This window comes from Tachypleus tridentatus, chromosome 7 (assembly GCF_004210375.1).
Source record: "Tachypleus tridentatus isolate NWPU-2018 chromosome 7, ASM421037v1, whole genome shotgun sequence".
In the NCBI taxonomy this organism is placed as follows: domain Eukaryota; kingdom Metazoa; phylum Arthropoda; class Merostomata; order Xiphosura; family Limulidae; genus Tachypleus; species Tachypleus tridentatus.
Window position 1 is genome coordinate 168445663 of NC_134831.1, and position 27973 is coordinate 168473635.

General features: G+C 33.6%; 1 protein-coding gene across 5 annotated transcripts; it reads right to left on the bottom strand.

Moving 5' to 3' along the window:
* Nucleotides 1–1316: 1316 nt before the first annotated feature.
* LOC143257170 (uncharacterized) lies at nt 1317–27973 on the bottom strand. Of its 5 annotated transcripts, none has more exons than XM_076515513.1 (14): nt 27703–27973; nt 25675–25843; nt 25007–25105; nt 24202–24265; nt 22587–22738; nt 21348–21429; nt 21019–21163; nt 19673–19740; nt 18954–19030; nt 15778–15863; nt 6591–6640; nt 3497–3595; nt 1962–2046; nt 1317–1530 (listed from the first exon to the last, which is right to left on the bottom strand). In XM_076515513.1, the coding sequence occupies exons 3-13, from the start codon at nt 25100–25102 to the stop codon at nt 1964–1966; spliced, it is 1002 nt and encodes a 333-aa protein (XP_076371628.1). In that variant the 5' UTR covers nt 25103–25105; nt 25675–25843; nt 27703–27973; the 3' UTR covers nt 1317–1530; nt 1962–1963. The 5 variants fall into 5 exon arrangements, 4 of the variants coding, with proteins under 4 accessions (XP_076371628.1, XP_076371629.1, XP_076371630.1 ...); XM_076515514.1 differs by having other exon boundaries at nt 27233–27754; XM_076515515.1 differs by lacking the exon at nt 25675–25843 and having other exon boundaries at nt 27703–27773.

A 27973-nucleotide genomic window follows, 5' to 3' on the forward strand; every position in this document is an offset into this window, starting at 1 on the left:
ATGCTTGAAATCATTTTGTCATCTTCACAACCCAACATTTGTACAATGGCTGTAGTTTTGGTTCAAGCACAGCCATATTTGTTTGCTATATCAGAGTCTGGGAACATTTTTCTGAATAGATGTCCTGCATGATTGGCAACAGCTAAGGGTAAATTATGAGCAATGACAAATTGTGTGAACATCACTTCTGCATTTATAGTTTCATATTCTGAATTCTTACTCATAAATGTCGTTATCTGCATCATTTTAGTCTTCGCCTCAGCCTTTTGTTGGCGAGATGCTGATTTTGTATGTCTGGAACAATCGTTTATCCCGCCATGTGCCACAGAAAAAATCGATATAACAAACTGTACAAAACACACGAGTGGCACTGACTTTTGATGCAATGACTGCATATTTTGCACTATACTCTTTCCTAAATTTTTGATTCACAGTTTTATTCCTTTTAGATTTGCCAGAAACAAGACAATCTGGTTAACAAGGCCTCTTTTTTTCCATCTTGTGAACCATTGCATTGGTGTTTCTATGCCACTTAGAAAATGAGAAATACCCATCTACGTGAGCACTGATTGATTGACAAGCACTGATAGCGTAACTATGGATTCCCCCACGTACCCAGTATGGAGAAGCACCTCACTCAGACTAAAGGTAGACGTCAGAGATACAAATATTTTTTTATTGTTTCAAGCACAAACTTGATTATTGCAAGTAGCCATTTGGACTATGTCTTTTATTTATTATTAAAATTTATTTGTATCTCACTAGAAATTTTCTTTTCACCCCTTTCAAGCCCTGGAGGAACAATTTATCACTTTATTGTATAGGCCTATATAATATATAATAATTTGGGAGTTGCAACAAGTCGTAATATTTGTATGTATGAGCATATAGTTGTAATGTAATGTAATGTAAAATCGTAATGATTACGCTCAAATCGTAGAATAACAAACTTAGAGTGTTAATCTTTATAATATTAATAAATACTTTAACCCTACTTCTGCAAGAGAGACTATGCTAATAGCTCAAACTATTTTCATAAGATAGCAAGTTCATCATTAAAGTTATCCCAGTTGTTTTCTCCCAAACCCTCTCCAACAACTTAGTGTCATTCTCAAGATGAAAGGGGGAGGGAGACAGGAGTATACACATTAAGGAGAAGCCATGCTTCTACATTTTGCAGTCTGAATCTCATGGTTAACTGTCTATGTACATTCTAATCAGGTTTGATATACAGTAGCATGTGTTTATTACAAGGGTTTATTCTATTTATTATCATTGGTATATGTACCACAAAAACACTTTTTGCAATAGCAAGCTACAAAAAATTGAACACTTTTTATTTTATTACAGCAATAACTTAAAAATATACATTTTTCAAATTATAAAATCACGTAGTAGAGCACACAGTACCTATTAAAATGTTGCTGAAATAGTCTTAACATTTTGAGGTTGTATTTCAACAGATTGTGGTTCTTTATGGATGTTTATCCCTGCTTGATTTGGTGACAAACTCGTGGATGTAGTTACATGCTGCAGGAAGGTAAAAAAAAGTATGGGTATGCTCTGACACAGGTTAATAAAAATATTCAAGTTTTCTCAAGTTTGACTCAAAGTCAGCTTAGAATCATTACTAAAAAAAATAATGTTAACTGGTTGGTAACAGTTCTAAATGGAGTTGTATAACCCTTTAATCAGTGTTCAGTTGTTGATAGTAACACAATATCAGTCCATAGTTATGTTAATACTAACCTACATATATATAATCTAATTGTTATCTGGATATGATTGTTTTTTATCTGAACAAAAATACCAGAAAGTGTTATTACCAATTACTTTGATATTGAAAAACAAAAGATTCATTACAATAAATATGAGAAGAACAGTGTTTTACTTTATAATTGTTGTGGAAAGTTATATTTAAAAATATATTTGAAGAAATGATGTGAGAAGCAGCATATTACCTCTACAACTTGTCTTTATTTTCACTGTATGGAACAGACTCTAAAGAACTGAGAGAGAGGTCACTGAACACATCTAAACTAGGATCTAGAAATGAAACCACCCAAGATATTAAGTTATTAACTCATTGCTTCTACAGCTGGCCACATTAAACATGAGATGGAATCAAAAATATATTATGAGAGGATAAAACAGGGGGATATTTACTCGTGTATATTCACAGTATGCACCTATATAAATCAACTATACAATTGTATACGAGTTTTATACCCTTTATTCACAATTATATAATTTGTATATGTTTTAAATATCCTGCAACAATGTTGATTTTGTCAAAGCAAATTCTGTAATATGATTTTTCTTCTCAACACTTAAAATGTTTTGATTGACTACAATAAAATATTTGGTTTATAATTGGAATTTTTTAAATAAGAGTAGGTAAAAATATTGAATGCAAAACATGCATGTAATTGATACTGGTATTAAAAAATATATGAACTAATATAACATTACATCTGAGAAACAGGGATTCCTGTACAGTGTTCACGTTCTCACTTCTCTTACATCTATCACAAGTTTTCTACTACTGACATACCAAGGTTCAGCCATCCATTGCTTCCTCCCTCACAAATTCTGCTCAGATTTGTGGTTATGATTACACAGTCTACTCTATAATACGACCTTCAAGTAGGAATGATAATGTTAACTTTGGACAAAACATTTTCAAAAAATTACCAAAGATCTTTGTATCTGGAAACTGGCTTCCAAAATAGTACATAAGCAGAATAAAAGCTCAAATATTCTTTGAAGGCACACTTGATAACTTGACAAGTTCAGAGTCATATAAAGCATACTGCAATTACCACTCAAGTAGTATTCAAAGTGGACAAAAATATTTGCTTCGTAACCATGCACATAGATTAATGTTGCAGTCTACAAGTACATACAAAGGTTAGTGATACATACTAAAACTATCATTCAGTTTCACAGAAAGATAAAAACAATTACATCATTAATGCATAGAAAGGTTAGTGATACATACTAAAACTACCATTCAAAGTTTTACAGAAAGATAGAAACAATTAAATCATTAGTACATAGAAAGGTTAGTGATACATACTAAAACTACCATTCAAGGTGAGGTTCACAGGAGATAGGGAAAAGTATCTATAATCTGATTAGTGAGAAAAAGCAAAACTATTTGTATATGAAAAGAAACAAATAATTTTTTTAATCAAAGAGTGAAATAAACTATTTAAAACACTACCTATTTAAGCACTTCCTTTGCACAACTTAAAATTCCTTCTAGCTGAATGTTCATACTGACTATTTACACAATTGTCTGAATGACTTGTGTATAACCAATATGAAACTTTTATCACTGTACCTCATATAGTATATATATAAAATGTGGGTTCATTTTAGTGAAAGTTTGAAGTGTAAATAATTATATTAAAACATTTAAATGAGCTTTAATGTCAAAAATATACTATAAATGTTATTAGTTAATATTCGACTAACTTGTAACTATCTTTACCTTCGTGAGAGTTTTGGCTCTTGTCGCTGTCTTGTGTATATCTTGGTAAATGAAGATCTCTAGAAAATATCTTCTTGTCTCTTTCTGTGAGATCTTCAACTAAAAATAATTATATTTTTATACTCACATCTTAATGCTACATTCAGACAATTAAATAAAATGTACCAATGTGTTATTTCAATTGACACTTTACAGAATAGAAAGACTTGTATAAAAACAAATGCATATTTTGAAAACGACCATGAAAACATTTCATGTCAATAACTCCTTATATAATACATGCACATTCTAAGGCTTGTGATGTTTCTATTGGTAAAATCCTGAACAAGCTAGCCAATTAAATAGCAAGAAGGCATAAAATTACAGTAATTTAACAGAAAACAACACACCCCAAATTAAATCCAAACTTTTGATGGTCTAAATCGGGTCATTTGACTTTGATACCTATTTACTGCTTGCCTTTTCTGTGTGTGTACACAATATGGTTATGTGTTTAAGACATAATGCATATAGAAAATGTATCCAGCCATTTTGTAGCATAATGATAATAGCCAAATGAACATACATTGACGAGAGAAAGTCCAGATTTACTACTGGAATCATTACAAGTGAATAGCAAGATTTAAAACAATTTAAACTTTTAAGCTCATATAATATTTTATTCAAGAAGAAAACAACAGTGAAATTGTTATTAGGGTCAAAGCTATAAAAAAAGGTCCATCAGAGACAGAAGAGAAATAATTTATTTTTTAGACCTATGATAATATCTTATAACAGCATGGACTTTTTACAGGACTTCTAAATATTCAACTTTCTGTCTTTAAAGGAAAATTATGGATGTATGAAACATACCATGAGGTTTGATAATGGAAGCACTGGTTTAATGAAACCTGGATTTGGAGCAGAAATGTACATTTTGGAACACATGGTGTAATCTGATGAGACAAATGTTGGTGTGAGGATATTGATATCTTCATCTTGGAACACAAAATGTAGTTTGATGAGACAAGTGTTGGTGTGTGGATAGCTGTATTTTGGAACACATGTTGTAGTCTGATGAGACAGGTGGTGTGTAGATAGCTATATTTTGAAACACACAAAGTACCTCTGATGAGACAGGTGTTAGTGAGGATATTTACATATTGGAACACACGGTGTAGTCTAATCAGAAGGAGTTGGAGTGGATATTCAGATTTTGGATATACAGTTTGATCAAACAAGAATTAAATTGGATAATCTCATTTTTAGAACATATTGTATAGTGTGGATACAATTAGAAATATTATTATTAGAATAATTTCTAAGTACCTGAAAAACAGGCATGTAAAATGTTCATAAAAGTTAACCCAGAGATGGCGTGTATCATTGTTCTTAGTATACAAAAAATGAAGGCTAGTTGTCAGTGTTACTGTAGGTGATTTACCTCACCAGGTGAAAACTTAATACATATTGCAGTAACTACCAATACTTTAGTGCACATTACTGACATAATGCTATATATTCAGTATTTTTACAGAACAAAAGTATAAAGTAAAAACCTTCAAGTCTTCTACAGAAGATGGAATGAATAAAACTTCTCAAACTGCACCTTTAATAAAAAATTTATAAATGAAAACTGTTTAGCAAATCTCTGAAAGAGAATGTTATAAGTGAAAATTGTTTAATGATAGATTTTTGAAATCAACATGTACAATTTCTTTCTTCAATTTTCAAACTCTTTTCTAAATAAACAAAATGTCTGTACATGAATATTTTAGTTAGACTTAGTAATTTGTCATTTTAGTACAATTATAAAATTGTTATTATGCTTATTATATTGTATCAGGCCATCCCTTAAGTAATGTATGATTTTAGGTTCAGAAAAAGAGAAAGGATTTCAAATGCTTTTAATGTATGTTCCATTATTATAAATTACTTCCTGCTGATGATTCACAAGCTTCTGAATGTCACTTCTATAAAATTCTTGGGGTTTGGAGGAAAAGAATGTAGAGAGAGTAGTTTTGACATCTTCGTGTGTTCCAAGCTCTTTTCCATTAAGATAGTTTTGCAAACTTCAGAGTAGATGATAATCAGATGTGGCAAGATCTGGAGAATAAGGAGGATTTGGAAGTTTTACCCAGTTTAGCTCTTCAGTCTTTGCAGATGTGTTCTTTGCTGTAGGGGGGCATGCATTATCCTGGTGTAACACAACACTTTTACAACTGATCAAAGCAGGCCTCTTTTCTTTCAGTGCAACATTAAAGTGCTCCAACTGTTTACAATAGAAGTCTGATATAATCGTTACATTGAGTGGCAGCAACTCAAAGTAGATCCCACCAACAATATCCCACCAAACACTTAACAAGACTTTCCTAGGGTTGAGGTCCAGTTTGGGCTGTGAATAAGCCAGTTTATCTGCACTGAGACATTGTCTGCAGTACGTAACAGTTTTATAAAATATCCATTTTTCATCTCCAGTCACTAACCTGTCCAAAAAACGGTGAGTTATGTTCATGAGAGTGCAGAGAAGTGCAAATGTCCATCTTGTTCTAAGGTTGGCTTCTTTCAAATCATAGAGGACCCATTTTCCAAGTTTTGATACCTTTCCAAGCTGTTGAAGATGACAGTGAACTGTTGAATGGGTTCAATTAAGCTTCAGTGCTAGTTCTTCAATTGTTTCAGCACAATCTTCATGAAGTGCAGCCTGCAGCAAGTCATCATTAAACTCAAGTCACATCACTTAAGCTGTAGTCATCTGATCTGAACTTCCTAAACCACCTTCGACAGTTTCTTTCAATGAAACACTCTTCAACATAAACATCTTGAATTTTTCGTATAGTTTCTGCTGCACTATTGCCTTTTTTAAACTCATAAAGCATTATATGCCTAATGTGCTCCTCAGACACATCCATCTTCATAAGGGTGTTTTTGATTAATGAGTTGAAAAAGTGGAGTTGGGTTAGTTTCTTTTATCTGTCTGGACATTTTTGTACCTGTCCTACTACATTTTTAGTCATTAAAGCCTTCTACAAAGACAAAAATGATAATGCACTTTCTGTATTAAATTTTTAGACATTACTTATGGGATGACCTGATAGTTACAATTGTAACTTACCTCCTTTAGCAAGTTTCTCAAGCTGCCGACCAAGATTAGTTATTTCCATTCTGGAATAATTTCAAGAATATTTCAATGACTTACATTCTGTCAAGTGCATATCTTCATTTGCTGTTTTATTATATTAGATAAACTTCTTCACCCCATATAAAAATGACTAACAGTACATCATCCACACTGTTTTAAAACAACATACTGTTTTAATGTTTATTATAAAGTGTAACACTTTGTTCATTGTTCACCACAATGGGTGAACAATGGCTACTTGTGCTTTGTTCATCACAGGTAAGACAATTATTAAGCTTATAGGACTATTATTTAATAAACGTAACATAAATAAACACAGTTGAGTTTTTGGAGCAGTCACTGTTTCTGTATGGAGAACATTACATACCAAATAGGTAAAACCGATCAAAGTCATATATGTCACAACATTGTACCATGTTTGAAAACTATAATGTTCATAACTAGGGAAGTCAGTTTTCTTTAATTTGTGATTCTATAGCTATGATGTTCCTCACACAATTGATATATTAAAGTACTACCGGTTTAATGAAAATGAAGTTGATAAATAATTTTGATATTTTGACAAGGTTGTGCAAATCGTGAAATAGCCCACCAAAAAAAATGGAAATTATTATGACAAAGTGTTTTGGTTGGTAAAGCACAAGAAGCTTATGCTGCTCTGTTTTTAGAAGATTATGAAAGATTAAAAAAGCTATCCTCAAATCATACAACTTACTACTTGAGGCTTATTACCAAAGGTTTTGAGGTTATTGCAAGATGTAGCTGCTCTTTCTGATGATTACATTTTAACACATAAAACTACTTTTCATAAAAATAAATTCCTGCCCTATCAGCAAAAATCTGTTTATGTCCAATCCACTAAAGTTGAGGACTTTTCTAAAATATCCAACTCCTTTAGTTTGAAATCTTCTTTCAGTCAGGATAAGACCATAAAGGCTTGTCTGCCATTTTTGTAAAAAAATTGATCATGTTATGTCTGATTGCTGGTGTTTGAAAATGGAAAGGAGGCAACACCCAGTGTGTTCATGTCCACATGTGGATGTAATTTTATCAGATCACCCAATGTTGATGATTTGGCCAATGATAAAAAGTCTGATGGAGTTAGTGAGGAATTAAGACCTTTTGTGTCTACTGGTTCTGTATCTTTGATAAAAGACACTTCAAATCCCATACCCATTTTATTCTACATAATACTGAGGCAACTCAGTCATTGTTGTTAGAAGGTATGTAGCCTTTAGCCTCTAGTTCTGCCACTGGGGAGTGTTATTGCTCAGGGTATTGAGGATGGATTTATTAATGTTCCTCTTCATAACATTTATTTAGCATCAGATCTTGTTTTGGGGCCAGTTGTGAGACAATTACTGTTTCATCCAAGGATGTTGTTGTTGAGGAGAATCCAGACTTGTTTCTCTCATGTGCTGTGACTCAAGCTCAGGGAAAGAAATTAAGCCAAAAAGAAATGATAGACACTTGTTCAGAGGAGGATATTATAGATTAGTCTTTGACATGTTTTGGAACTTGTGAATAACTGTCTTACTAACAATGATGAATGTGAGGAGTCTGGTTCAATTGGTGAAGTTCTGTTTGCAAGAAGTAAACTGATTGCTGACCAAGAAAAGGATTCACAAATCTCTTTGCTATTTAAGTATGCACTCCCAGAAGATAAACTGTATAAAGTTCCAAATGATGTGCTTATGAGAAAATGGAGACCACCAAATGTGCCAGCTTCAGAGGAATGACCTTAGTTTATCAAATTGTTGTTCTGAAAGTATATAATTCTGAAATGTTGAAAGATGCCCATGAAGTCCTGCTAGGAGTCATTTATGTGTCAACAAGACATGAAAAATTATGAGACATTTCTTTTGGCTAAAAATTAGACAAGATGTTCCTCAGTTTTGTAACATTTGTCACACATGTCAGCTGATTGAAAAACTTAACCAGAAAATTGCTGTTGCTCCTTTAAAACCTATTCTGGCTTTTGATGAACTCTTCAGTCATGTGATTATTGGTTATGTCACGCCAAAAAGATAAGATTTGTATTTAAGGATTTTCACATGCTATGTAATTCTTTGAGCATAAGGTTATTGATTGTGTTTTATGGTGTCATGATTATTGAAGTTATATTATTCTTTGACAATGTATTGTTATCAGTGTGTGTGTGTGTTTGTATCTTAATTAAAAATTGTCTAATGTCAACTTTTATTTCTTTAGTTAAATGTATATTTAGAAATGCGTGTAAGTTATATTGTTAAATGTGTATTGCAAAATTCCCATGTATTCCCTAAATTCTCAAGTGTAAGAATCAAAAATGTATGTTTTACAAAAACACTGGCATGTTGTTGGGTAAACTGAAATTTCTAGAATCTTGTCTTAACATTTATTAACCGAAATGCTGAGAGACATTTTTATATTGTTTGTATAACAAACCTCCAAAACTAAAACTGTGATAAAGCTCATTAATTGGGGAAACTAAAGATATTTGACCAAGAACGTTTATAGTTTCAAACATTACAAACCATTTAACTTTAGTGTATTAAATTAAAATGTTGGTATTTCTATGAAAGCATTGCATAATTTTAACAGAAAAAACTCACATGGAGGGATAGCTAGCTACAATTTAAGCGAATTGTACCAATATCAACACAGAATCATTCGTTTGTCATAAACCAACAATAAAGTATTAAATTCCAGGCCAGATAAAAGACTCAGCATCATTTGCAAGTTTATAAAGCTATTGTAAACAAATCATTATTTTTGAAAGCTATCTTTAATAACCATTATTGTAAATTGTATTGTTGTATGGTATATTAAAATATATTCGTGTTAAGAAAGAAAATTTACATAATACAATAAATCCCAAGAGACTTACCCAAGATAAATTATAATACACAATATTTACATAGCACAAAACTTGTACAGCTTTATGTATTCTAAACAAATAGCTGTGGAAGGGACCCTAAGAAAAATATTCTCAAGCACTTTAGAGTTGATTATTCATATTACTCAGATATAGTTTTAATGGATGTTTTTTATCGATGTAATCAATTAATGTTAATAACCATTTTTAGTTCTTAAGGTTGGTTGGTTGATTTGGTGTTTTATTGCACAAAGCAGCTAGGTCATCTGCACCAAACATCCAGTAAAAAGTTAAAATTAAAGTTAGTAAATTCATAAAAGGAAATTAAGGTAAAACAAAACAAAAATTTTAATAAACAACATAAATAGCATAAAACCAATATTTACATCTAGTCTACAATGTCAGGAGCAAAACTACAGTAATTCAGGTTATAAGGAACATTCTATAGCATAACTGTAATTATCATAACTCACCAGGTAGAATAACAGGTAAGTACAAAAACCACCATCAGTCACCTAAAGGTGGCCTTTCCAATCCTGGTTTCAAGTTATTTGATGTTATGGCTATTTTCAAAAAGTAATAAAAGTTTTAAAAGACTTGTACCAAAATTTTAATAATAACTCGCCAGGATGACTAATGGGTAGTTCAAACAGTAGCGTTAGTCACCTGAAGTTGGCCTTTTCAGTCCTGATTTCGAGTATTTTGACGTTATGGCCATTTTCTAATTTCAAATAAAACTAGATAGACTGTGATTCTTAAAAGGGAATCACATTAAAAAGGTCTAAGTGTATAATTTAAAAACTTAAATGGCATTAAAAAGATTAATGGCCTTTAAAAAACTAAAAACATTTCCAAGGTGGACAGTGTCACCATCACCAATAACATTGTCTAACATTATGAACAAACCTTGGGACAGAACATGTTTAAAATGGTGTCATCGTTGAGAGTCGTAACAATAGCAAGAAAGTAAAATGTGACTTCTTGTGACCTGAGTGTTACACAGACCATACATTTGTGCATCAGCCCATGATAAAAGAAAATGACGAGTTAAAAAACTGTGACAGATGCATAGTCTAGTTGGAACAACTTTCTCTTTCCAATCCTTATGGAAGCAAGATTGCCAAAGTCCAACAAAGGGTTTTATTTGGAAAAGGTTGTTTCATGTTGCTCACTCCATGTTGACTGACAACTGGCATGGAGCCGAGCCTTAAATACAGGACCATAGTCCATGTATAGAACTGGTACAGCAGTGATAGTGCCAGAGCAGGCAGATTTAGCTGCAGTGTCAGCAAGCTCATTCCCACGAATACCAACGTGGCCTGGGGCATTCAGAAAAACTGGATAGAAGTAGATGCTACAGAGAAGTGGGCCAGCCAATTTTGAATATTGGAGAGAACAGAGTGTGAACTACATGAAGTGATTCCAGGGTCAGTAGAGAACCAAGCAAGTCAGTATAAATAGTGCAGTTTGAGTACTGCTTAGCTTCTATATGATCCAAGGCAAGAGAAATGGCGTACAGTTCAGCAGTGAACACAAAAGCTGTAGAGGGGCTTCTGTGTGCAACCACCAAACCATGATAAACCATGGTAGAGCCCACACAGTCACCTGATATTGAAACATCTGTATAAATAGGAATGGAAGGATGGTTCAAAAAATTTTCAGCAAATAGCAGACAGTATTTCCAATCAGGAGTGTCTTCTTTTCTGAGATGATTTAAAGATAGATCACATTTGGAGACTGTAAGAAGTCATGGTGGGATGAGCTGACCAGTGGATACAGCAATGTTATCCAAGGACAGATCCAATTCCTCCAACTGTGCCTGGATACGAAGGCCAAAAGGAGCAATGGCAGATCATCTGTTCTGAAAAAGTAAGAGGTGCAAAGAAGTTCATGAGACTCTATGTATAAGAGCACTATATCTTTAGCATAGAACATCAATCCCTTCCCCAAGTGGTGGAAGAGAAGACACGGAGGATGTTCAGTGCTCTTGTATATTTGACTTGTAGGTGCTTGATGCATGGTATAAAGGTCAGCTTATGGTCAAAGATAAACCCCAAGAACTTTTCTAAGGGACCACAGACAGCACAACTTCACTGATATGGAGTTCAGGATCAGGGTGAATATCCCATTAGCAGCAAAAGTGCATGCAAACAGTTTTAGAGAGAGAGAAGTTAAAGCTGTTTGCTGTGGTCCATTTCAGCTGCCTCTCAATATACCTCATGTTCAACAACTGACGAGATGTGAAAGTTATTGACATAAAGCCCATTTGCAACAGTGTGATGAAGTTGTTCAGTGATGGCATTAATCTTTATACTGAAAAGTGTGACACTCAAAACACAGCCCTGAGGAACTCCAAGTTCCTGTAGAAAACAACGGGAAAGTGTCGAACCCACATGAACTTGGAATCTCCTGTCCATTAAAAAATTAATAAAATTGGGCAAATGGCCATGTAACCAATACACATTGAGGTCTCGCAAAATGCCATACCTCCATGTTGTATCATAAGCCTTCTCAATGTCAAAGAATTTTGATACAAGATGTTGTCGTTTGAGAAAGGCTTCTCTGATTGATGTTTCAAGTCGAATCAGGTGGTCCATGGTGGAATGTTGCCATTAGAACCCACACTGGGAGGGTGAGATGAGGTTGTTTTATTCGAGGAACCAAACAAGACAAGCATTAACCATCTTCTCTAAGGTTTTACAGAGATAGCACATCAAAGCAATTGGACGGTAGTTTGAAGAAATCTTGGGATCCTTCCCAGGCTTAGAGAAAGGCAGGACAATAGCCTGATGCCAAGAATCAGGTAAAATATTCTCTTGTCAGGTCCAGTTAAAAACAATCAGAAGAATAGCAAGAGAGGATGCAAGCAGGAGATAGATGGTGCAGCATTTCATCGTGTACATCATCAGGTCCAAAGGATGTACTGCCAGACTGATGAAGGGCCAGTTTGAGTTCCATCAGTGTAAAGGGACAATTATAGTCATAGAGACAATCAGCTCGAAAGGAAAGAGGCGATTGCTCTGCCCAAGTCTTGATGGCTAAGAAGGTGGAGGAAGAAGCACAAGTGCTAGATAGTTGACAAAAGCTTTCACCTAGAGTATGGGTGATACTCTAGGTAACAGCTGCTTTCTGGAAATCAGAGTGCAAGATCGAGATGGGGATAGATAGGAATCTTGGATTAAGTTCACAACCAGCATATCTTCTACCACCAGTTCCAAAGGCATATGAGACAAGATTCCTTCTGGCTTTGATGTCTTACCCACTGACCATGTGCATGGGTCTGCTGGAAAACGATGCAGTTCGAGAGTGTGGAATATCTAGAGAAAGTATCCCAGGCCTGTTTTTGAGCCTTCTGTGCCACCTGGCAGGCAGGATTCCACCACGAACAAGGATATTGTGGAAAACGTGTTGAGGTTTTAAGAATACATCAAGCAGTTGCTTGTATAATACATTCAGTTACAGCTGCCACATAGCCGTCTATTGATGGCAGGATCAAGTTCTACAAGAACAGTGAAAGAGGGCCAATTTGCTTGATCAGCTTCCACTGGGGCACATGGGTCTTTTGGCATTGACCAAGGCCAGTCTCTCTCAAATATATATGAAAATGATCACTGCTTCATGGATTATTGTCAACCCTCCATGAAAAATGGGAGAATAGTGAAGGGGAGCAAAATTGAGAGATCAATTATAGTAAAGAACTGACTAGGTGCAAGAAAATAAGTAGAAGAACCATTATTGAAAAGAGAAGTGTTGTGATCAGAGAGCATATGCTCTACAGAGCGACCCCTCCTATCAATATCAGCACTTCTCCAGAGGGGATGATGTCCATTAAAGTCCTCCAGGAATAAAAAGAGAGACGGTAACTGTTCAATGAGAGCATAAAGATCTGATTGATCATAGGTCTCTCTAGGCAACAGGTAGAGAGAACAAATGGTAATGGTATGACCCAGGGAAACAAGATGGGTACAGCCTCCAAGAGTGAGTTGAGTGGCAAAACAGGGTGGGCACATGCTGATCAATCAACAGTGCCAGCCTTCCATGCAATAGTTCATCACACAGCTTGTCATTTCTGTACAAAGAAAACTGCCAAAAGGTGACTGTATCAGCAGGTTTCAAAAATGTTTCCTGTAAGGAAAGGCATACAGAATGGTAGGAAGCAATCAGTGTTTTGATGTCATCTAGATTAGGACATAAACCTTCCATTGTATCAATGTGGCCATTTTTATTTATATGTAGGCAAATTGGGTGAAGAACCCTTCTGTTTACGACCACATCTTTTTTTTACTGTCTTTATTTGAGGGGGGGGTCTTTGCTGTTGGAAGAGGATTCCAGTGACTGATGATGTCAATGAAGGATCATTTTGCATCTTGAGGTGGAAGAAGAAGATGTATCTGAGGAAATGCCTGTACCTAGAACCATAGGAAGTGGATCTTTGGATTTGTTGGAATGTATGTAACAGACAGAGATGGGTGTTGAAGTTGATTCATCAACTCTTTTAATCATGGAGGTCAAACGACTTTTCATTTGTTTGGAGAATGATTCTTTTGGAGGCACAGAGAGATCCGTCTGCACTCCCACTGTTGTAATGGAATGAAGTGCAGTAACATATGTCTGAGATGAAGTGGTGGACAGCAACTTTCAAGCCTTGGGATAAGTAATGTCATGAATTGTTTTCTAATGCTGCACCTCTTTTTCTTCCAACCATTTTGGGCAAGAACAAAAGTAGGATGGGTGGGAGCCATTGCAGTTGATACAATGAGGGTCTGTTTCACACTCATATGCATCATGGTCCTTGCCACCTCAATGAGCACATGTTAAAGAACCATGACACAACGTCTTTAAGTGACCGAACTGCTGACACTGGAAACATCGGAGGGTTTGGAATGTATGGTCATACCCTGCAATTAAGATAACCTGCCTTTATGGTGGCAGGCGGACGTGGTGACGTAAATGTCAGAATGTGGACATTGGTCAGCACCATAATTCCACCTTTGCGAGTGAAGATACGCCTTACTGTAGAAACTCCTTGAGTGGAGAAACCAGAGAGAATCTCTGACTCGGGGTTGTTCTTCAAACCTCTCACAGCAATAACTGCTCCTGATGAATTCAAAGTAGCATGAGGTGTAACTTCAGTAGGTATATCCCCAATTGCCTTTGAATACAAGAGGAGTTCACTGTGTTGAGATGTGGATGTTTCCACCAGTATGTCACTAGATCAAAGCTTCTTCACTGACTTTGGAGAGCCAGCAAGTCCATCTAGTCCTTTCTGAATGAAAAAGGGACACATTTGCCCTAAAAGTTTGTCTGAAAGAGAATGTAGAATAAGAAAACAAGGTACAACAGGTGTTACAGATGTTGAAGATTGCTGCTCAGAATCTTCAAGACATGGTCTTTTACCTATGGACTGTTTTCACTGTTTTATTTGGAGGATTCATAATAAAAAAGAGGAATATTTCGGTGCCCACTGACCCCACCTACCATGGAGTCCTTCAAGGGGATGCACTGCAATGTCAAACAAGGACACTGCAGCAATGCCAGGGTTTCGTGAGCACTATACCCAAATTCCAGCATCAGATACAATGTCCACAACACCTGTTGAGAACATCCAACACTGGTACTTGGTTGACCCTAGCCCAAGTGGGCCAGCCAATTGATCCAAGAGTTGCCCATCTACAGGAATTCAAGGTAAAAGTGGTGTGTTTGGGTTGGACCCCTCAACTACCAGGATCCTCCCCTTCGTGGGTTGCCATGCGTGGCAAACATGTGGGTGGATGTTTAGATCCCAGAAGAGATAAACTGAAAGAGCAGAACCTTCCCTGGGAGGACCCCTCACGACGTACAGGAATCCACACTAAGGGGAGTTTTTAAAGACTATAGATGTTTTTTCATGCTACATACACGGAAGTTTGCCATAAGGCTTAGATTAATTCACATACATTGAAGTTTGCTGTAAGACTTAGATTACTTCATAAAAGCCTAAAGCATCATGATGCCTGCATACAGTGTTTGTTAATATGCAAATTGAATGTTCTTATGAGTAATTCTTTAAAAATTAGAGGATAGATGTTAAGCTTCAATATTTGCCATAAGTTTACCATAAGGCTTAGATTAATTCACATACATTGAAGTTTGCTGTAAGGCTTAGATTACTTCATAAAAGCCTAAAGCATCATGATGCCTGCATACAGTGTTTGTTAATATGCAAATTGAATGTTCTTATGAGTAATTCTTTAAAAATTAGAGGATAGATGTTAAGCTTCAATATTACTTATGATTGGTATGTGTAAAAACAAACAAACCTACTTCATGTCTGGTTTCGTGCCACCATTATTTTCTTGGTCCACGTAACCAAGATGTTGTTTCTGTTGGCATTTCAAAGATTCCACTTCCTACCATACAGATAAAAGTATTTTTAGAAAAACAAAAGCCTGAAGATTATCATACAAAAGAAACAGAGAAACACAAAGTAACATGTATTAGTTTGTACTGTAATTGAAATATTGAATTTGTAGTTATTGTACCTTCTATTTTAATTTTTAATATATCAACAAGAAAAAGGAATTTGATGCAATACTTGTATGGAAACAACTCTTCACACATTGCATTTTTTGAGAATAAAATATGGGACAATTCTTGACGTGTGATGAAAGGCCAAGTCAGTTTATTCTAATGTTAATTCTCTCTATTTTTGTTGCCTGTATTCCTAAATGGCACTAAGAAAAATACATTTGTTTTGAGGCACGTGATCTTTTCAACCCTCTCACATCAACAAAACAAAACTGGTGGAAGTATTTATTACATCATCCAATTTCTTCATACTTTTCCTTGAAAACATATTACTACACCCAAATTCATGTATGTGCAAGTGTTCCATGAATGATGCAGTATTGTCTGCTTATTACATCAGTAACGTTTTGCTATAAACAGAGGTTCTTGCCAGCAGCCAATTTAGAACCCTATCTTCTACAAAATGATTGGAACCCACCATTGTCAAGGTTTGAAAGTGAACTCCTTGTTTCTTTGAACAATGAGGGACTTTTGACAAAGCATATTGGTTTTAGATTTAAACCAGTCTACTGTGAGTTGCTGGGTGCATATTGGTTGTGTGGAGCCTTAGAAGTGGAAAGTGTAAGAACATTTCAACAGCAGCTGAAGACTGTGTTCTAAAACTGACTAGTTTGTAGAATTTGTTACTGTCATCCCCAAATCTCAAAAGAGCACAGCAGGAAAGATTTACCATCAGTGCATGCACCATCCATTCGTTTTGTTCAGCTGGCCTCCTAGTAAGACAACCAAAAAATAAAACTGTGTGCACCATCCAGTTGCTTTATTCATTCATTTTGTTCAGCTGGTCTTCCAGCAAGAAAAACAAAAATTAAAACCTTCCTTACCACCAAGGTGGGGTCATTTAGACTAAATATCATGCTGACTGGACTTAATAAAATGTGGAGCAAACTGATCTTCTCAGACAAATCAAGTTTTGACCTGTGTGTATGTGAAGGGGATGCACCTTGTACAATGTTGATGATAAAAGAGCTTCATCCAGTGTTTGAATGCAACAGTGAATAATTCATAGGGTCAAGTGGTATAGGGAAACACCACTGGCCAAGATGTGGGACAAATTCATTTTGTAAAAGGTTTTCAAGTTGTGGTACAATCCAACAATTTGGGATCACTCTGATGGAGCTGAGTGACATATATTCCAGGATAACTCTGGTCCATATCATGGGCTATAAAGGTTGGTAATATTCATGCACTTTATACACTAAATGTCAAATAAAGAGGAAATTTCACTGTGTGTGTACTGGAAAGACATCTCAGGTTTTATTTCATTGCTACAGGTGAATAACTAACTTTGAAAGAAGAGGATCAAGAAACTACACTGGCCAATCAACAGCCCACATCTGAACCCTCTCAGAAACTGCTGGAAGGTAATGAGTAAAAAAGTTGGAAAAGAAACTGAGAAGCTCTTTGTGACTGCATGAAACCTAAATCACTGAGTGGCATCATGAACTCATTCGTGCCCACATTCAGTCCCTCATGTACTTTATGCCTCATGAATGACTGAAATACAAGTTAAATTACACAATACAATGTCCACAACTGTTTAAACTACTTATGACATTTCCACAGTGAACAATCTTGTAAACAAAATCACAAAAATCCATAAACTTGTCACACATATTGGGTGATGCAATAATTTCTTCACCAGTGTACTGTATTTATATTTTAAATACATTTAATTTACTAGAGCCAACAGAAGACACAAAAACAGTACAATCTGTGCTACTTTGGTGTGAAATACATTTTGCTGGAGCTTATAGAAGACATAAAACTAGTACATCTTCCTGGAGACAACAAAAAGACACAACAACAATGCAGTCTGCATTAACTTGATTAATACATCTTTAAAACAATAATATTTATATAATACTTAAGTTTTATAGTATATTTGTGCATGTACATTACATCTATTGTGACACCATTATAAGACCCATTTGTTTCAGATGTAAAGTGTACAGGTTTTTATGGATACAGTTTATATAATATATATATATATATATGTTATACTTAACATTGAAATACAATGTGTGGTAATTCTGTGTTCAATCTTGGAAATTATTCTGTCTTTGCTTTATTACTTTTGGTAAGCTGCTGTAACACAGGACTTACTATTTATATATCATGTGTTTACCACACAACAACGAACTCTAAGGTATACTTAGTATAACACAGGACTTACTATCTATATATCATGTGTTTACCACACAACAATGAACTCTATGGTATACTTCATATAACATAAGACTTACTACCTACATATCACGTGTTTACCACACAACAATGAACTCTATGGTATACTTCGTATAACATAAGACTTACTACCTACATATCACGTGTTTACCACACAACAGTGAATCTACTTTTCCTTATGTATGACAACAGTATAAACTCATACTGTGTTAGAAATCCTAAACTAAACTCGCTTCTTCTGGTTTACTTGTTTGTTTGTTTTTGAATTTCACACAAAACTACTGGAATGCCAGCTGTACCTAATTTAGCAGTGTAGGCAACTAGTCATCACCACCCACCGCCAACTCTTGGGCTACTCTTTTACCAACAAATAGTGGGATTGATTGTTACATTATAATGCCCCCATGGCTGAAAGGACAAGCATGTTTGGCGAGACTGGGATGCAAACCCGCGACCCTCAGATTACGAGTCGCACGCCTCAACATGGTTGGCCATGCCGGGCCTTCTGGTTTACTAAGATTAGAGGTGGTTGATATTCATAATTTCTTGTGGGAGTCAGACATTTTACAGACAGGAAATAGATTAGCCATCTGTTTCTACTGTAGCTTTACTTTGATTTATGTTTATTCTTTTAATTATTTTAACAGACACAATGCAAAATATCAAAAACTCACTGAACAATGTACGTAAAAACAAAATGATACAAAGTGCTATAAAGTGTTTACCTTATTCAAATCAATGATGTTCCTTATTAATTTTTGTTGCTTTGACTCAAATGTCACATGGTTTGCCTCTAGCTGTGCTGAAAAAATAAAGTTCAACCAAATGACACAAGGTCACAAAACAACTGAAAAAGTAGGATTGAAAGCTCCACACATTTGTGTGTTTGAATTATACAGTATTAACCATTAGTAAAAAAATATTCTATGATAATCAAGAAAACAATGTCAGAACTTCAGCTGCAATTAAATAGTAAACCCCTGTTTCAATGTATTCCAACAATCAAATGTCACTGAAGATATTTGTACTGATACCAAAAGTAATGATAAGTCTATAAAATTGGTGAGGTCTGTGATTGTGGTATTTTCCTTACCAATATGGTTGTAAACTACAGTATTGTATTTGAACATTGTGGTAAAATCTTTCAGTAACATATCTGAATGCCAAGGACATATTTTGGTTCACAAGAATTGATAATGTTTCTGTTTATATCAATTGTAATTTTGTTCACATACTAGACACACCTTGACTTCATGCTAAACCAACTATTCATAAAACGGGAAAACATTAACATTATTCAAATGTACATAATACACACACAAACACACATTAATGGAATCAGGCCCTGAGATTTTCAGCCGGATTAGCACAGTTAACATAGTTTCAATAAGTTAGAGAACAGGCTAATCTAGGGATTATCACAAGTTTAATCATGACAACTTACACATTCTGTTTCTCAGTGTGTCTATTTCACCTCTCAGGGTAAGGTATTCTGAAGAAAAGAGCGAGGTTCTAAAAAAGCCATAGAAGAAACAGTTATATCATTATCATCATGTTACTAGACTGTACAAACACTGGAACAGTTTCTTAATAATTATATCTGAAACTATATTGTTTGATCATTTTGTAAGCTGATTGGAATAAGAAGATACAAGAAACTACAGCAGGTGCACAACACTTTTTATAAGAAAATGTAACTAAAATCATGAAAAATTCATATATTTATGAAAGCCAACATTGAAATTAGGATTTGAGATCATATTTGAACAGATTTCATCGATTACATTCTAAAAACATAGTTTTACATATTTTTCCGTTATCTAATTAGATATAACAAATTAACAACATTTTCAAGGGAGGGACTTTTTTTTGTCCACTCAATGAAACCGATAAAGAATAATTTATAATTGTTTCAGTAAATCTAACAAAACAGGAACAAAAGAAAAACTTAACTGCCTTAACATTCATTCCCAGTTTTTCTTAAACTCCCAACCATGTTTACTTCACAGATATATTTGGTTTTATTCCACAAGTTGTTTTGTATGTGTTTCATTTTATTTTTTTTCTATAGTAGTGCTACATTTATTGTTTCATTTAACAATTTCTCACACAGAACTTCTTGCTTCTAAACACTATTATTATTAAATGTATTATACCATTTAAATGTTACCACTAATCTGAATATTAGGACACACAGAAATGTTATCTTCTAATAAAAATCTTTTGGAAAATAACTGAAGAATTTATTTTGAAATTCAAATTTCATGATCTTTTAGATTTTAAAAATTTTCAGCAAGATCTATATTTTTTAACATGAAATCCTGAACATATAAGTGTAAGGTATCTTTAATCCATGTAAACACTCATGTTTCTTACTCCTACCATTTATACTTATCCTAAACATTAATAAATTTAGGGTAACTTTAATCCATGTAAACACTTTTGTTTCTTACTTCTATGATTTATAATTATTCTAAACATATTAATAAGTTGAGTAATTTTAATCTTATATAAACACTTATGTTTCTCACTCCTATCATTTATAGCTATTTGAAAATATAAACAGATTATGAGCTTAACATTAATTCATATAAACATCTTGTGTTTTTAATGCTATTTTCTCTACTTATCAAATGCTTCTAAATCTTATAGTGAATATTTTATATCTTGGAAAAACGTTTTTTTTTTTACTTATATGCTAATGTGTAGTTTTTGAAGTCTTTTAACTGTTTCAGAATATTTTTTAGCTTTTATTTGTACAAATTTGTTAAGATTGTTAGAGCATCTCACAACTGAGTGGTCTGAGGGTTGCTGCTTATAGTCCATACACATTCTTGTAACTGTGGATGTGTAGTCCATCTTGATCCCAAATAGTTTGTAACTGGAACTTCTGGCTTCAAGATGGTATTTTCCTCAAACTCACTTAACATGTTCTCTACAAAAACAAAATTTAAAACATGTTTAAATACTGATGGTCTTAAAATAAGTCATAAAACACATAATTTTTATTTTATATTGAGAACTTTTTCTGATAATATAAAACATCGAATTGCAATTATAATCATACATAATACAATTCATAATTTATTACATTAGATGTAAAAAATAAAACACTCTACTTTTTGGTGTGCTGATGTGAACTTCCCTGTCTTTCCTTGCCTCTAGAAGTCCTTGGACTGATTTCTGTAAGTTTGATATCATCTAACAGATTCAAAAGTAAATAAATTCAGAGATTAGTGTTAACCTAGTCAAAGAGATCATGTAATATGTAATTAGACAAGATTTATATAAAACCTGTAAAAAGTATAACATCTGTTTCAGGTGTTAAAAAATGGATGTTTACTGGCAATGCCTCAAATAATAAACACTGTTTGATCGATTAGAAACAGTTTAAGATAAAAAATCATACCAGACACCTCTGTTAGTTGACAGGAAAACACACTGATCTGATAGCAGGTGTAGAGGACTGTTCTTGATACACACTGATCTGATAGCAAGTGCAGAGGACTTGATAAATCTTGACAGTGATAGATCTGCTATCAGATGCGGAGGACTATCTTAGATAGTTACTGATCTGATAGCAGGTGTAAAAAACAGCCTTAGATATTCACTGATCTCATGACAGATGGAAAGGACAGCATCAGACAACCCAATGATATAATAACAGGTACTGCAGACTGACTGAAGCACATGCTGATCTGATAACACATGAAAGGGACTTCATTAGACATACATACCAAACTGACAAGATGAAGAGGGGAATCATCTCACTGATACACTTATTTGATAACAGGGAGACAGGAATGCATCCTACACACAAACACTGATCTAGAGGGGAAGACTTCCTCAGACAAACACCTAACAAGTGCTGGATTCTGTTAATGTAACTTAGCACAGTTGCAGAACAATATCATAATACAACTAGTATGTGCATTTATATTCTTAAATTTAAATTCTTTTACATTAATAACAACAAAATTATGTTTATCCTTTAGGTGTGAAACATTCATATGATTAAAAGCTATAAAATATTTGTTTGTTTAAATGTCACGCAGCATTACACGAGGGCTATCTGCACTACCCATCCCAAATTTAGTAGTGTAAGACTAGAAGAAGGGTAGTTAGTCATCACCACCCACCACCAACTCTTAGGCTACTCTTACCAATGAACAGTGGGATTGACCCCATGCTGAAAGGGTGACCATATTTGGTGTGACAGGAGCTATAAAAGAACACTCCAATTGTTTTTCCTAAATTTCATATATCCCAGAAATATTTCTTATAAATGTATGATTTAAATTTAATACCCATGAAACATTCACAGTGCTTTATATCTACAATGACATACAAATTAATACCTGACTTTGTTGATGCAACCTCTCCCACAGCAGCTCCATTGGAAAGGTATTTTTAGTAGGCTGATGATGTACCAATGGAGATGACTCAAGAACCACAGAACTAGCAAAACCACTGCAAGATGTGTAGCTTCTCGAAATACTTTCCTTGTTACCTGTAACAAGTAAAACAATGATTACCTTTAATTAACACAACAACTATCTTTTATGAGTACAACAATTGTCACTACCTCTATGGCTATGAGTGTAACAATAGCTATTCGTAACAAGTAAAACTATGGCTACCTTTAACAAATATAACACTGGCTAGCTGTAACAACTACAGTTAGCTTAAACACAATAATGGCTATGTTAGGAGTACAACAATGGCTACCTCTAAGAAACATAACAATGGCTATCTATTATGAGTTTATTCGAGATACATAAAAAACACATAGGTCCAAAAAAGTTTTCATATAAAATCACTATAAACTGAACACTTTTGAAAGGTGGATCCTTCTCTTTCAGTTTGTCCTTGAAGAAGAAATGTCCACCTTTTGAAAGCATTCAGGTTACAAGGTTTTAGCACTTTATACATTATGAGTGAAGGTTCAGATGAACTGGTTAAGATCTTAAAGACTGTTTTCTCTTGAAAAACTGAGGAGTTAAAGGTGATCTGATTCAGGTGTTTGAGCCTGTTAATGGAATTGATAGTCTTGATGCCTCATCTGTTTTAAATACTTAATGGTGAAAAAGGTAGGATTAGGGACATATAAAAACCTTGACAATGTGAGAGTCATGTTCAACTAAGACAGTTCTGTTTTCATAAAAGGATAACTGACATATGTAATGGGTTGTTCTGATGTGGTGGAAACTAAATTTAAAGGAGTTTATGGGAAGTGTTTATAAATGTGTGAATGATATGGGCTGGCTTTGAGTTTTTTTAACTTAGAAAATGTGATCACCCAAGTGGACCAAGAGGTCCTCCGATGTTCTCAGATTTTATGTACGTGTAACAATGGCTACCTGATAAGGGGAACAACAGTGATTTTATAATAAAATAAAAGTTTCTAGAAATACAAACACAAACACTTGAACTCTCCAGATGTTTGGTAACCTAATTATTTTAATGAAAAAATTTGAAAAACTGAGTAAATAAAATACAGGAAATTGGTTTGTTAAAAAGGTGTTATTCTCCACCAGTTATATACATCAGATATAACGTACAATAGTTACAAAATGTGAATCTTCTCACTTTGTATAAGGGCAGTAACCTATATTGCTTACTGATTTGTGAAAATTTCTAATATACAAAGTACTATATCATTTACCAATATATTAAAATGTTTGATATACATTTAACTAAATCACTTACCAATCTGTGAGAATGTATATTACACATTGTACTGTTTCACTTCCTGATTTGTAAGAATGTCTAATATACACTTAACTATATCACTTACCAGTCAGTAAGAATGTCTATCATACACTGTACTATATCGCTTACCAATGTCTTAGAATGTCTAATATACCTCCAACTACATCACTTAACAATTTGTCAGAATAACTAATATACATTTAACTATATTTCTTACCAATACATAAGAATGTCTATTACACACTGTACTATATCACTTACCAATGTGTTTCGGTGAAACCTTGTCTGTAGTTTTGTTACTGAGTACAGGAGACTTCATGTAATTCTATAACATACATGGATAATGCTGGAAATAAGTTTGTGATAGAAAAAGAATAGATCCTTTATAAATAAAATACACATATTTTAAAATATATAATGTAAATTATAAAATCAGTTAGATACTGGTGAAATTTACAGAATAACCTTATCAGTTGGACAAGGACAGTTCAAACTGATCTTGGTCCTCAACAGTGCAAGTTTTAAGTTTTATAACTAATTCAACACAAGCAGTTAACACTGATTTTATTTACTGACAAATGTTACCTTATGTTGCATATTCTGCTTTGTGATGTGGATGACAGATGTTTAAACTGATCTTTCTTGTTAGTAATAAATTAATACTTTAATAGGCTTATATTAATACATGCAAAATTGGTAAATACTGAGTTTATATAGGTAGATTTTTAGTTATGTTAAAATACATAACTCTTGTTTGCTGTTATGAGTTGTATCATCAACACATCTGGTAATTAATTGATTTTTGACTTGTATCAATAATATTTGTAATTAAATTTATTTTGTCATTCTTTGTTAATTTATAATAAAGTTTTAAAAACATTTTTCACTTAAAACTTTAAATATTCTAAGACTCTTTGTTTTCATTTCTTGTGTATAAATATTGAATTTGGTAGTTACATCATATTTTCATTGGTAATTTTTCATGAAGAGTTCTTGGTAAACAAAATCAAAATTTTAATATCAATTCTGTAGAATAGTTTTGTATACTTGCTATTTAGATGCCTACTTTCAGTTTGGCTATGTTTTTCTCTGTATCAGAAACTGCAGATGCAACTCCATCTTCCCAAGTGTTAAAATTTTGGCTGCTAAATGTTGGATACATGATCTACACCACATGTAAATATAGAAAATATAAACTTCTCAGTCAGAACTAATTTATTAATAAACATGGGTAACAAACAATAGCATATTTAGCTCCAACAAAATGAAAACATTATTTTGTAAACTTTTTTTTTTTTTTACATTTAACATAAACCAAATGCTGGTTTATTGATTAATTAAATATAGCCCTAGAATAGTGTGAAAAAGGGTATTAAAATGAAACAAGAGGATGATGAACCATAATTTAATCAGAAAGAGCTAATATCAAATCCCAGCCACTATCAACATAGGAACAGTTATTCTCAGGGCTTCCATGAAGATGGCAGCACTTTCACAACCATATCATAGGATGAAAGCTAGTTAATTAGTGTATAGCTATGAAAACTCAGTGTCACTAATTAACAAGTCTTAAGTGATTATACAGGCTGTTGACCAAGACAACAACTGATACCCAATCACCACAATTTTACTTTAAAAAACCTGTTCCACCAATTAACTTTTCATGGTCACAAAGTTCCTTATAAACTATGAAATCACAGGTTAAGAGTTAAACTCTTCCATTTATTTAGTTACCTCAAAGGAATTGCCAATTCATAAAGTAAGTTACTCCAAACAATCCAACAACTACATCAGTCTCCCAACAACTGAAGTTTCTCATGAACTGCTTCTTCTAAGAAGGTTTTTACTACTGCATCAGTAAGGTAGAGTTTCCAGTTAAGGTGCATAGAGATTCTTGCTATATCTGTTAAAAATGTAATGGAAAATTAGGCTCTAAGCTATAGAAATGACAAATATCTCAGCCTGAGTAATGAGTACACTGTTACAAAATTACATAGACGGAACTGTTGAAAAAACAGCATTACAGGTTGGAATGTTTTTGAAACCTAGGAAAATGAAAACAAGAGGGAAAAAAAAACATTGTGGTATTTATACTAAATTAAACAGAACTATTAATTTTTCTCAAAACATTATAGTTGGTATTGTACTTAACCAGGCAAAAATCTTAATTACTGCCAAGACATCCTTGTAGTTGTATTAAAAACTGGACTGACTACTGGTCAGTCCAGGTAGGAAAAGCGCATTACTATTCTACTTTCTTTGAGCACTCTGGCCTCCCTTATGTTCAATATAACAGCTTTACTTAAAAATAATAAAATAAAAGCTAGGCTTAAGTTGTATACATGTAAAAATGGCTCATTTGGCTTGAGAAAATATTTTGCGTAGAAGACCGAAGAAGATCGAAACGTTGTTTGCTCCTCTACGTAAAATATTTTCTCAACCCAAATGAGCTGTTTTTACATATATATTTCTCTACAAGTAGGCTTAAGTTGGTAACAACCTTTGTTAGAACATTAACATAAATCCATTTAAGGCAGCATTAAAAACATAATAAATCAAACACTGGGGTTGATTTGAGCAGAAAGTAAGACCTAAAGAAGTTTGGAACAAACCTTAAAATCAACTCTCTCCAGTGACTCTCTTGCAACAAACGTCAATATTAATGCTTCCAAAAAATTTACTGTCCATTGAGACAATTTTACAATTTTAATAGGTACCTTCTTTATAGTCAAAATCTTGCATGAACAATGAGAAACTCAGTATACTTTTAGTAGAATACTGTGATTTACTTTTATTGAAAATTAAGTACAATATATATTTACAAAATTTCAGGAAGACAATAAAAACGTACAATCTTCAAAAGAATTTTTTAAAACTGTTTCACAACAACAATTACAAACATTATGATCCTAAAATTTTGTACAAATACTAAATTATAATTTGTTTTTGAGAACATATTACATATTATGCAATAAAGTGTGTAACAAATTTCATGTAATTTTAAATGTGAGAGTACAACAAACAGGGGTGACAGTGTAACCCTGCTGGTACAACACTTAGAGCTAGTAAGCAACAGACTTAGAGATTTTGAGGGTTCAAATTCTCTATCAGTGGAACTAAAGGAAAGTTGTTGTTTTCTTAATTCTTACAACAAACATAATTTAACTGCTTCAAAATTTTAAAATTATAGCATCCAGTATTTTTATCAAACTTTTACTAATAATGGTTCACAATTCAAGTGGTTAAAGCTAATTTTCAATGTAAAAATCCAGATATAAGTATTTTGACTTACATCATTGTCATATATCGTATGGAATATCATAAAAGCTTCAAATTTAGAACACCCCAACTTCTAGTTCCTCTGTCGAAATTTCGTCATAAGTTTGAAATTTTCTCAGGAAATTAAAAAATAAAACTTTAATTTCAAACTGTCATATTGGTCAAGGAGTTTCAAAGTGAGAAAAAAAAAAAGATATTTAGAAATATACGTAATTTTCTGGCGAATCTGTTCAATTGCAATAGTTCTATTCTGTAGTTGACTGGTACTAATGTAACACATGGCTCACTCTTGTACTCGTACAACTGACTAGAGGTAGTAACAATAGAATTACTGTCAGTGTTGGCGTAAATTTTTAGTTTAACAGAGAATTTTCGGACAGTCTGAGCTTGTACATTTATATAAAGTATCACTGAAATCACATGTTCTTTAACTGCTACACAGCGACTAGTTTAAGACATAAACTTATAATAATTAATACTTACATTTAAGAGTAACTAGTTTCAAAACAACCTATTGATACTTGAAAACGCCACCATCAGTAAAATGACAGAGCACACAAAAAGTAAATACATTTTGTAATATTTAAAAACGATTAAAGACGTGAAAATAAATTTAAAAAATTAATAAATTATAAAGCTATATTTAAATTTTTATACTATACATCTTAACATATGAACATGTTTTGTTTATTATTTCTTGGTTTGAGTGTCTTTTCACGCAAACTCACACAGCCAGATCCCCCCCTCACCCCTA